The 13081-nt window shown below is 39.8% G+C and overlaps 1 protein-coding gene across 5 annotated transcripts in view; it reads left to right on the top strand.

The window, feature by feature from the left end:
* The first annotated feature begins 1267 nt into the window (after positions 1 to 1267).
* SANBR (SANT and BTB domain regulator of CSR) overlaps positions 1268 to 13081 on the top strand; it is a 55480-nt gene continuing 43666 nt past the window's right edge. For 2 of the 5 annotated variants that reach the window (XR_006386207.1, XM_044264029.1), the window contains exons 1-2: positions 1268 to 1346; positions 5412 to 5570. Coding sequence is in view for 3 of the 5 variants with exons in the window: in XM_044264029.1 (XP_044119964.1) it covers positions 5421 to 5570 (150 nt within the window). In the remaining 2 variants the exon portion in view is untranslated. Of the gene's footprint in view, positions 1347 to 1607; positions 1774 to 5411; positions 5571 to 11132; positions 11154 to 13081 lie in introns of those variants that run through there. The other 3 variants (XM_044264031.1, XM_044264032.1, XM_044264033.1) reach the window with 3 other exon arrangements.

Genomic DNA, 13081 nt, shown 5'->3' on the forward strand with positions numbered 1-13081 from the left:
GAAGAGGGAGAGAATCTCAAGCAGACTCCCCACCTAGCTGGGGAGCCAGCCAGGGGGCTCAACCCCACAACTCTGAGACCAAATTCAAGAGTCAGAGGCTCAGGGCACCTGGGTAGTTCAATTGGTTAAGCAACTGCCTTCAGCTCAGGTCATGATCCTGGAGTCCCGGAATCAAGTCCCACACCCGGCTCCTTGCTTGTCAGGGAGTCTGCTTCTCCCTCTGACCTCTGCCTTCTCATGCTCAGTCTCTCATTCTCTCTCTCTCTCAAATAAAAAAATATTTTAAGAGTCAGACGCTCAACCCAGGAGTGCCTCAAGCAACCTTGTCCTTTTCTCTCTCTCTCTCTCTTTTAATAAATAAAAGATTTATTTATTTGAGAGAGAGAGAGAGAAGGGGAAGGGGCAGAGGGATAGGGAAAGAGAATCTCTAGCAGACTCTGCTGAGGAAGGAGCCCCAGGAGGGCTTGATTTCAAGACCCTGAGATTACAACCGAGTGGAAACCAAGAGTCCGACGCCTAACTGAGCCACCCAGGTGCCCCTTTTACAGTTCTTTCTGATTCTAACATTGAGTTTTGGTTCTCAGAACAGATACTTTGCAAGTGGAAATAAAAGTAATTGGAACGTAATACTTACCCTACAAAACTGAAACTTATATATATCTTGCTGGGTTCCCAGTAATAGCATTCACCACAACACACTATTAATGTTAATGAAAACTGAATTTGTAACCCAGAGCTATTTACCTTTTTCAGAAGATGCTTCCTGATAAGGACAATGCCTCCCCCAAGATACTTTTGGTGTCCCTCAGACAATACAACTTTCCCATTCTACCTAACCTAAACAGGTATACTAAAGAGACCTACAGCGCCAACTACTTCATTCAATCTTTATCCGACTTCTTTTCTCTCGCGTTTCCGTTTCTTCTGGATTCAGAGTTGGTCACTTAAGATCCCGCCGGCAGGATCTGGTTGCTAAGAGACAAGACGCTGGGAGGGTGGGGACGCTGCACTGCGACAAGGCTGAAAGTGAAAGGGAGAGGGGGAAGGGGAAGGCAAAGGCAAGGCGCCACGGCCCCGAGCCTCAGCTGCTTGTATGGCCACCGGCCCCAGTCCTGCAGGAGCTCGTTGCTCATTGGCTCCGCCGCTGTGGCGCTGGCCTGTGATTGGTGAGGCTGTGCGGAGGGGGGCGCTACCCGGCCCACGGGAGGGGCCGTGAGTGTGAGCGCAGTGGCGGAGCTTGGCGGGGCTGGCGGGCGGGGTAGCCGGAGCTTCATGGCGCGAGCGCTGGCTGCGCCGGTCGCTGCAGGTGACGGAGGCGCAGCGAGGGCCACGGCGGTCCTGGGCAGGTGAGCGAGACGCCGAGGGGCCTCGGGTGCCGGCGGGGGGCGGGAAGTGCGGCAAGGGGCGGGACCGCTGGCAGTCAGCGGCTTACCGCCGCGGCCTCCTTCCCCGCGGGTCCCGGCCGGGGTCCCGCTAGCCCAAACGCCCGCGAACGTCCCCGCGCGCAGCCTGCACTTCGCAGGCCCTGCCAGCCCCGGGTCCCCGCCGCCCGCCCCGCCCGCGCACCAGCTCAGGGAACCCCGGCGTCTGCCCGCCAGGCCGCACCCCGTGTCTCTGCCCGCATCTTCCCTCAGCCTCGCCCGGCTGCCCGCAGCCTTTGTCCGCTCCCCCCGGTTCCGCGCCTGGCGAGTTTCTGCCCCACAGGGGGAGGCGGCGACACCACAGGCTCGGGAACCGTGAGGACACGCCTCGAAGTGAGCCTCTGCGCCGAAGGTTTGCAGGGCTTGGATCTCTTCGTCCTGGGCTTCATGTGATTTTATTTTCTCCTTCACGGTGAATGCCAGCTGCCCCGATTCCTGTTTGTGGTCAGGAAGGCTGGGCACAAGTCTCTCTTGGGATGAGCCTGTTTAAAAATCTCCCCCCCTCTGTTATGCCCAAGGCCTTTAACCTGACATACCGGCCCCTTCGTTTCTCCCCTTTCCTCCCCCGAAAGAAGCTCTACAAAAGCCTTTTTATATTTGAAAAAAGAAACAAAGTCACATGCCAGTCGCGGACTTCTCTTTGGTCTTAATTAATTAATTGGATTAATTTAATTAGATTGGTTTTAATACATTTAAGTAAACCAAGGTTGTGGGAATGGGGTGTGGGTCTCCTCATGAGGACATGAGGAATCTCATGTGCATTAGCAAAAGCGAAGTGCATTAAATATAATTTTTATTTCTGCTAAATAACATGTTTCACCTTAAACATTAACATCTAAAAAAACTTTTTTTATGAAATTGGTAGTGGATTTAGTAGTAGTGTAATTTGAGCTTCCAATTTTTTCTTACTGCCACAGTTTTTGTTAAGTGTATACTTGTTTTCTGGAATAGAGTGCACTGTGACAGCTATTCCAGTGGAATTTATAAGAATACCATGTATATTATAAATGAGTATCACATTTGAAATATACATACAAGTTTTTAAGTATTTGATCTGAACAATGTTTTTGATTAGCTAACAGGTGCCAGCACATTGCAGTACACAATAAATATTTCATTCATTCATTCATTCACTCGTTTATTTATTTTTTCATTTTTAAAGGTTTTGTTTATTTATTTGGAAGAGTGAGCCAGATAGCATGGCAGGAGGCAGAGGGAGAGGTAGAAGCAGCCAGGAGGATACAATCTCGGGACCCCGGTATCAAGACCTGAGTCAAGGTAGATGCCCAACCGAATGAGCCACCCAGGTGCCTGCACAATAAATATTTTAGAAATTTTAAATGAATCTTTTTGGAAGTGAAGAAAAAAAAAAAAAACAGAACCCAAGTCCCTGCCCTGAATTTTGTATTAGACTGTTTTCTACTACAAATTATAATAAAATACCCTAGTCCTAACATATATCTCAAATTGTGTGGTATGAATAGTGATGATGTGCTGGGCATACAAGTGGAGAACGCTAAAGCTCTGTAAAATCTGTTTTCAACTGGGCTCAAGGAAGTATTTTACAATTATTAAACTGCATTTTATTAAACTAAAATTATTAAATTGACCCTTGAAAGTGCAGGGGTTGAGGGTACTGATCCCCCACAGTCAAAAATACTTGTATAACTTTCGACTCCCCCAAAACTTAAGTACTAAGTCAACTCTTGACCAGAAACCTTATTAGCAACATAAACAGTCTATTAACACATATTTTATATATGTATTCTATACTGTATTCTTATTTAAAAAGTTAGCTAGAGAGAAGAAAATGTTATTAAGAAAATCATAAGGAAGAGCAAATACATTTAGAGTACTGTACCACAAAAAGTGTGGGTATAATTGGACTTGCACAGTTCAAACCTGTGTTGTTCAAGGGCCAACTGTACTCAGTAACAGATATTATGTGTTCTTACTCCGTCCCTCCCTCCATGGCCCTCTGCTTTGGCTCTCAGTAAATGATATTAAAGTTTATCTGTTTGACTGCTAGTATCCGTCACCAGACCATAAACTCTTTGAGGATGGGGACCATGCCATATTTATTGGCTTATCACATATCACTAAATGTTTATTGACTTATCACATATCACTAAATGTTTATTGGATTACATCCATTTGGGAAGCCATCTAGAGCCTTTTTAAAAATGATTTTATTTGAGAGAGAACTTGTGCAGGATTGGGGGGTAGAGGGAGAGGGAGAACCAGACTCCCCACTGAGCAGCAAGCTGCAAGCAGGGCTCCATCTCAGGACCCCAAGGTCATGACAGGAAGCAAAGGCAGATACTTAACCCACTGAGCCACCCTGGTGCCCCTTATTTATGTATTTTAGAGAGAGAATGCACAGGGGAGGGGAGGAATTGGCCCTGAGGGAGAAGGAGAGAGGCAGACTCTCCACTGAGATCATGAATGGAGATTAAATCAAGAGTTGGACCCAACTGACTGAGTCACTCAGGCACCTCTAGAGCCTTTTTTTCTTGGTAATTCCATTGCCTGAACATACTGGACACCCTTGGTAGCTGGATATGTTATTACAGGACTCCTGGATTGACCTAGAGGAGGATGTGGTGGGTGGGGAGCCAGGTTAACAAAGCAAGAGAAGCCTCCACTGTGCAGGGGAGAGGGGGAGAGAGAGAAAAAGAGTGAGAGAGAGAGAGAAAGCGTGCGCACTCTCGTGAGCTTGAGCCTGCACTTTGGCTTTTTATATTTGAGTGGTAGGGCGTGTTTGGGTGTGGGAAAGGATTAATTCTTATCAGGTCAATTGTCATGTTTTTTTTCTGAGGACAGGGAAGAAGAAACACTTCAAAAAAAGTTGCTTCAAACATAGAGAAATAACTAATTATAATTGTTAATAGAATGTCCCACCATTTATAACTAATAATCACATGGCACCATGACAATGATTATGCTTATTATATTATGTCAGAGTAACTTGTTTTTAAGTTTCATTTGATTACATTAGTAAAAATTAAATATACTCAGCCTTCATTGTAGCATGGACCTTCACTCACAGAAGAATAAACCAAATACTGCTTAGGACTAGAATGAAATTACAATTCTTTTTAACCAGGATATATTTTTGTTGTTTTTTGTTTTTAGTTAAACTCTACCATCCATGAATTGCTAATCGAGGCATAAATCAAACACACTTAGAGATTTTTTTTTGAAAGATATATATTATTCAACTTTTCCCTCAATGTTTTATTATGAAAAATTTTAAACATATAGAAAAGTTTGTGTTTTTTTTTGTTTTTGTTTTTTAGATTTTATTTATTTATTTGTCAGAGAGAGAGAGAGAGAAAGAGAAATAGAGAGCAAGGAAAGCCAGGGGAGCAGCAGGGAGCGGAAGAAGCAGGCTCACTGAACAAGGGGCTTAGGTGGAATCCTATCCCAGGACCCTGGGATCATGACCTGAGCCAAAGGCAGATGCTTAACACAGGAGGCCACCCAGACATCCAGAGCCAGACACTTAACTGACTGAGCCAGCCAGGCGCCCCTTCACAGATTTCTTATTAGTGTTTTTTGCAAATGTGCTTAATTATTTTTGATAGCATAGAGTAAAATAGTTTCACCATCAGAATTTTGACTAGATTATTACTTGTAAAAAGAAGCACCTTAATATTTTATTAAACATATAGAAAAGTTTTAAAAAATGTTATAATGAACCCCTATATACCTACCACTTATATTCTGCCATTAATATTTTATTATACTTTTTTATCAGATAATTTATCCATCTGTCCATCCTTGTGTCTAACCATCCATCAATCCATAATATTCAAATGCTATAATATTTGAAGAGATTTGAGCTGTATATTCTATTTATTTTAGGTCAGTTTTATTTTTCCTTTACAGGTGGCATATAATTCTTAGGAAAAAATTGTAACTGATTTTTAATGTTCTAAAAACTCTTGGATTTCATATGTAAATATACCTATTTGTCTTTATTTCTAGTTCTAAAAGATGAGTCGTGGATATTCAGAGAACAACAATTTCTTGAACAATAACAACCAAATGGTGTTGGACATGATCCTTTATCCATTAATTGGAATCCATCAGACCATCAACTGGGAAACTGTGGCAAGGCTTGTGCCTGGATTAACACCCAAAGAGGTAAATAACCATCCCCTAGATTGTTTTTGGAAAAATCAGAAAATGATCAATTTAAAGAAACATCTTCTAAGAAAGGAAAAAAATTTTGAGTCTTATAAATTCATGTACATGAATACTGAATGTGCATATGATATGATTTGACTAGATACAAACTACATAAATTACATATTAACCAACCTGGTATGTTTAAATTCAGTTGTTTGTATAACAACTGAAAATTCACTAATATCTAATTTTAAGTAACAGAATTGATACTATAAAATTATGGGTAGATAAATTTTTTGTAAATCAAATTATATATTATTAAATCCCTAATGCTGTGCTTCTCAAACTTGAATAAGGAACAGAACTTTTTAAAAAAAACTTGAAAATCCCAGTGTTGACTTAAATTATTTTTATTAAAATATAAATTAAATGTGCACTAACAATATTAGTTGTAAACACACTTATACACCTTTAAGCAAATTTACATACAGTGGACACAAATGAAACCTAAAAAACAACAAAGTTCAAACTAAAAATGGATACCTAATGTGGTAAGTGGGAGTGTTTTGTGGAAGTTAAATTGCTGATTACTAAGCAAATATTGTATGGTCAGTTGTGGCACATAATTTTTTGCATTCAGCCTGTATTGCCATGTACCTTTCAAAGACTTCATTTTTTTTTTTTACCCACTTTTCCCTATTTAACCTACTATGAAGCCTTACATTGTACCATGAGGTTATGTGCCTTCCCTGGACACCAGTGCCTCTCTCCTCTACAGAGTCCCTTCCCTATCTTCCGTTTTAAAAATTAGCCTTAGACATTCAAAACATTTCTTGGTACAACTTAATTGTAAACAGAAAAGCAAAAAGAAACTGAAATACTCTGTCATCCCGATGATTTAGGTGATTTTATTAATTTTATGCTCAGAATTAAAACTTAAAATCTAATTCTTACATTCTTTGATTTCTGGTAATCCATCCATAAAACCTACTTTGAGAAACACCTCAGAATTTTTGCAGTTAATAGGAACTCTAAAGTGGGTGAATCATCTCAGTTCTCTAGAAGTAGAAATGACATTAATGATTTTTCCCTAGTAGTTGGGTTTTTTTGTTTTTTTGTTTTGTTTTTGTTTTTTGTTTTTTTTTTTTACATAGAGAAAGACACAGTGAGCAAGGGACCACAAGCTGGGGGAGTGGGAGAGGGAGAAGCAGGCTTCCCGCTGAGCAGGGAGCCCCATGTGGATTTCATCCCAGGACCCTGGGATCATGACCTGAGTGGAAGGCAGATGCTTAACGACTGAAGTACCCACGCGCCCCTCCCCAGTGAATTTAAAGCATATTCACCATTTCCCTGGTCCATCATATACCCTCAGAAAATACTGGCAGAAAGTTCCACCATCTTTTTTTTTTTTTTTTAAGATTTTATTTATTTGAGAGAGAGCAAAAGCAAGAGAAAGCAGCAAAAGAGGGAGAGGGGCAGAGGGAGAGGGAGAAGCAGACTCCCTGCTGAGCAGGGAGCCCCCGACAACTCGAAGTGGGGCTCCATCCCAGGCCCTAGGTTCATGACCTGAGCCCAAGGCAGACACTTGACTGACTGAGGTTCGCAGGCGCCCTGCACCATCTTCTTTTGCAGTCAAGAAAACCAATACCCACAAGAAATTACTTGCACTCAGTTATGTTATAAGTCTCTGTGAAATGATGAGAAACTTTTTTTTTCACTACCTAATTTATACTTTTTCATACCTTTTCTTTTTTTAAGATTTTATTTACTTATTTGAGAGAGAGAGAGACAGCAAGAGGGAACACAAGCCTGGGAGAAGGAGAGGGAGAAGCAAGCTCCCCGCTGAGCAGGGAGCCCAATGCAGGGCTCGATCTCAGGACCCCGGGACCACAACTTGAGCCCAAGTCTGACTGAGTCACCCAGGTGCCCCTTTTTCAAACCTTTTGGTTAAGTTTTGAAACTTGTTAGGTTTTAAAATGAGGCAAACTGTGAATTCAACTACTGTTTTGACTTTTTATTGTGAATATCTTCAAACATATAGAAAAGTTGAAGGAAGAGCACTACACCCCTATATCCTTATGTAGATGCCCTATTTGCTTCATCTCTTTATGAAATTTTTTTCTGCAGTATTTTAAAGTGACACTTCACCCCATAGACTATAGCATACATCTCCCTAAAATAAGGACATTATTTCATAACCACGGTACCATGGTTGAACCCAAGAAATTAACAATAACTCTGTCATATCATCTAATATTCACTGTGTATCCAAATTCACCCAATTGTTGAATTTTTTTAACTAAAATACAAATAAATGTAAATCAGATTATGTCTAAATAGTGTTAATTTTTAAATAATTCTTAAAGATTTATTTATTTATTTATTTGAGAGAGAGAGAGAGAGAGAGAGAGCACATGCATGCACACAAAGGAAGGGCAGAGGGAAAGAATCTCCAGCAGACTCCCTGCTGAGTGTGGAGCCACTGCAGTGCAGGCCTCAATCTCACCACCCTGAGATCTTGACCTGAGCTGAAACAAAGTCAGATGCTTAACTAACTGAGCCCCCCAGGTGCCCCTAAATAATTTTTCATTACTAAACAAAACATGTACTTAAAGAACACACATACGCACACACAAAGGAAATAAGTGAAAAATCAGAATGCTAAGTCTGATCCTATCTAACATAAGTTTTTAACACCTTGTATATATCCTTCCAGATACTTTTCTATACATGTAAGAATTGTTAATATGGGGTGCCTGGGTGGCTCAGTGGGTTAAAGCCTCTGCCTTCGGTTCGGGTCATGATCCCAAGGTCCTGGGATCGAGCCCCTCATTGGGCTCTCCCCTCAGAGAGGAGCCTGCTTCCTCCTCTCTCCCTGCCTCTCTGCCTACTTGTGATCTCTGTCTGTCAAATAAATAAATAAAATCTTTAAAAAAAAAAAAAAAGAATTGTTAAGATGGACTTAGAACAAATTCACTGGTTTACTGCTTTTTCACTTAGCGTATTATAGACATATTTATGTGTCAATTAATAGACTTCTGCAACATTTGAGCTATATCATAATTTATTAAATTAGTCCCTTTTGTTGGGTATGTAGGCTATTACTTCCAGCTTTTGGCTACTACAAATACCACTATTAAAATATCTTATTCTTCTTTCCTTAGGGGGTAATGCATTTTTTTAAAGATTTTATTATTTATTTGACAGCGAGAGATCATAAGTAGGCAGAGAGGCAGGCAGAGAGAGAGAGGAGGAAGCAGGCTCCCTGCTGAGCAGAGAGCCCGATGCGGGACTCGATCCCAGGATCCTGAGATCATGACCTGAGCTGAAGGCAGCGGCTTAACCCACTGAGCCACCCAGGCGCCCGGGATAATGCATTTTTAAGGCTTTTGTTATATATTGCCAGCTAGAAGGGCCATCAGTGTTATATTCCAGTCAGCATAGCTGAGTCTTGATCCCTGTACTTTTTATATCACATATTATTTGTGTGTGTCTTTTCAAAATATGTGCTATCTTTGTTGCAGTTTTAATTTACTTTAAATCCTAGAGATTGAACATTTCCTATCTTATTGTACCATGGCCTTTTTCTGTTTGTGAATTTGCTTTGTAACTAGTTTTTTAAAAAGATTTTATTGATTTGAGAGAGCAGAGCTAGAGAGAGAGATTATGAGCAGCGAGGAGGCACAGAGGGAGAGGCAGACTCCCTGCTGAATAGGAATCCCAATGCAAGACTCCCATCTGTGAACTCTGGGATCATGACCTGAGCCAGAGGCTGACAGTTAACTGAATGAGCCACCCAGCATCCCAATGTTTTGTTACTAGTTTTAAATAATGTTTTCTATATATTAAATATATTAACCCTTGATCTAGCTTTTATCAGTTTTTTCCCAGCCTATTAAGTTATTAATGATAGTCTCTTATATACAGATGTTTAGAAGTTTTAAATGTTTAATGTAAAATCTGTGGATCTTTTACTTTGAGTTCTGCATTTTTTATCCTTTTAAAAAATCCTTCTTACCTGAAAGCTATGTATAATACATAGTTACCTACATTTCCTGACTACTTTTATTTTCTACATTTAAATCTTGACTCCACCTGGACTTTGATTTAATTTTAACATTATTCCAAATGACTAGTTAATTGTCTCAACATTTATTGAATTTTTCATTCTTTTTTTTCTTTTCAAATTTTTTATTCAAATTCTAGTTAGTTAACATGCAGTGTAGTATTGGTTTCAGGAGTAGAACTCAGTGATTCCTCACTGACATACAACACCCAGTGCCCATCGTAACAAGTGCCCTCCTTATTACCCATCACCCATTTAACTCAATCCCCGATCCCCACCCATCAACCCTCATTTTGTTCTGTATCTTTAAGAGTCTCTTATGCTTTGTTTCCCTCTCTTTCCTTTTTTGATCCCTCCCATATGTTCATCTGTTTTGTTTTGTTTTGTTAAGATTTATTTATTTTAGAGAGGGAGCACTTGCAAGGAGCAGGGAGGGGTTAGGAAGAGAAGGAAAGGAAAAGGGAGAAAAGCAGACTGCCCACTGAGCAGGGAGCCAGAGGCAGCTAGATGATGTAGGCAGCTATAACGATGACATCATGACCTGAGCCAAAATCCAAGAGTTGAATGCTTAATGACCGAGCCACCCAGGCGGCCCCATCTGGTTTGTTTCTTAAATTCTACATATGAGTGAAATCCTATGCTATTTATCTTTTATTTATTTCATTTAGCACAATACTCTCTAGCTCCATCCACATTGTTGCAGATGATGAGATGTCATTCTTTTTATGGCTGCATAATATTCCATTGTATGTATGTATGTATGTGTGTGTATATATAGATACACATACAAACATACACACATACATACCACATCTTCTTTATCCATTCATCAATTGATGGACATTTGGCCTCTTTCCATAGTTCAGAGAATAATTTCATTCTTTATTACTGGTTTGAAATTCAGATCTCTTTCTACGTTTACTGTTCTGATCTATTGATCTCTTTACCTAATCCTGTTGACAGTCCTGTGTTCAATTATTTTCAATATTGCTTTAGTATCTGTGTGTGTGTTTTTTAAGTTTCTTGAATGTTCTTTCAGTCTCCTGGGTTATCAATTTTTTTCCACTTTGATGATGATGTGTTGGTATTTTGAAAATGGAGAAAAGACAGATTAAGAGGTAGCTGAAATAATGTACCTAATTTTTCCAAAGTGACTACACCATTTTACGTTCCCACCAGCAATATCAGATGGTTCCAATTTCTTCACATCCTTGTCGGCATTTTTATTATCTGACTTTTTGACTATAGCCTCCCTAATGGGTATGAAGTAGTAATTCATTATGATTTTGATTTGCATTTTCCTTATGGCTAATGATGTTCAGTATCTTATCATGTGCTTATTGGTCATTTATAGATCTTCTCTGATGGAATGTCTGTTTAGATCCTTTGCCCATTTTTAAATTGGGTTGGCTTATTTTTTTCCAAAAATTTTTTAACATTTTATTTTTAGATAATCTCTACACCCAGCCATGGGGCTTGAACTCAAAATCCTGAGACCAAGAGTCACATGCTTCACCAACTGAGCCAGCTAGGTACCTCTTGTCTTTTTATTATTAAGTAGTAAGAGTTCTTAATATATTCTAGATGCACATCTCTTGTCCAATATTTGACTTGGAAATATTTTTCTCCTATTATGTATGTTATCTTTTCATTTTCTTGATGGTGTCCTTTGAAGCACAAAGTTGTAAATTTTGAGGAGTTTGGGTTTATCTAATTTTTCTTTGTTGCTTGTGCTTTTAGTGTCATGCTAAGAAACTATCACCCAATCCAAGATTATTTTCTCCTAAGAGTTTTATAGTGTTAGCTCTAATATTTAGTCTTCGATCTATTTTGAGCTAATTTTTGTATGCACTTTAGGTAGAAGATCCAGCCTCATTCTTTTACATCTACATATCATGTAATTTTTGCTTAAACACAAATAACATTGTTTAAAAGATTTTATTGATTTATTTATTTGTCAGAGAGAAAGAGAGAGCACAACAGGGGGAACAGCAGGCAGAGGAAGAAGCAGGCTCTCCGCTTAGTGAGGAACCTGATGCAGGACCTGGTCATGACCTGAGGTGAAGACAGAAGCTTAACTGACTGAGCCACTGGGTGTCCCAAACACAAAGAACATTTAACAATATAATTTAAATTATTTATAGTTCACTTGCTTCTTTGTTTAAGCAATCATGTATTCATTTCAAAATTCTTGTTTTTTAAATATTAGAAATCGCTGTAAGCCTTGTTGAATAAATCTACATTCATTTCCCAATATAGCTATACACTTTACCTAAAATATACCAAAGAAGGGATGCCTGGGTGGCTCATTCAGTTAAGCCACTGCCTTCAGCTCAGGTCATGATCCCAGGATCCTGGGATCAAGTCCCGCATTGGTCTCCTTGCTCAGCAGGGAGCCTGCTTCTCTCTCTGCCTTTGCCTGCCACCCCTCTGCCTGCTTGTGCTCACTTGCTCTCTCTCTCTCTCTCTCTGACAAATAAATAAAATCTTTAAAATATATACCTATATATATTTTATAATCTTTGATATCTTTCTTTATATCTATCTATATATAGATAGATATCAAAGAAACCTGTGTTTTAAAAGCCTACCTATCACTTTACTTTCTCTGTGTTACAAAAAATAAATTCATTTTGAAGGAAAAACGGATTCAATAAACCCATTTATATTTTTTGTCTTTGTCAACTCATCATAAATGCAGACCACAGGGAAATATGACTGATAAAGGTATGGGGCGCCTGGGTGGTTCAGTGGCTTAAGCCTCTGCCTTCAGCTCAGGTCATGATCTCGGGGTCCTGGGATCGAGCCCCACATCGGCTCTCTGCTCGGGAGGGAGCCTGCTTCCCCACTCTATCTTTGCCTGCCTCTCTGCCTACTTGTGGTCTCTTTCTCTCTCTGTCAAATAAATAAATAAAATCTTATTTTAAAAAAAGGTGTTTTTCATTTTCCTATAACAGGATAAATATATTATTCCATTGGGTTAAAATGTATTTTAAAAAGTTCTGTGGGCTCCAGGGTATCAGAATTGGTTAAGCATCTAACTCTTGGTTTTGGCTTAGATGACCATCTCAGGGTCATGAGATCTGGCTTCGCAGGCCTGCTTAAGATTCTCTCTCCCCCTCGCCCTTTGCTCCTCATCTCCCTACTCCCCCACCACTACCACACTCTCTGCTTACACACATAAGCATATGCTCTCTTCCTCTCAAAAATTTTTAAAAAAGAAAAAAAGTCAGAAGCTTTTGTACAATGTTCTAGTATTACCCAGCAGATTGGAATCCACTTGTAGAAAATGATTATAGAAAAATATCACCAAACAGAAGGCAAAAAATTAATCTTATTTTTTAATTAAGAAAGACCTGCATTTCCAAGTGCCTGGGTGGCTTAGTGGGTTAAGCCTCTGCCTTCAGCTCCGGTCATGATCTCAAGGTCCTGGGATTGAGGCCTGTATTGGGCTCTCTGC

This window comes from Neovison vison, chromosome 8, assembly GCF_020171115.1.
Source record: "Neovison vison isolate M4711 chromosome 8, ASM_NN_V1, whole genome shotgun sequence".
Lineage (NCBI taxonomy): Eukaryota > Metazoa > Chordata > Mammalia > Carnivora > Mustelidae > Neogale > Neogale vison.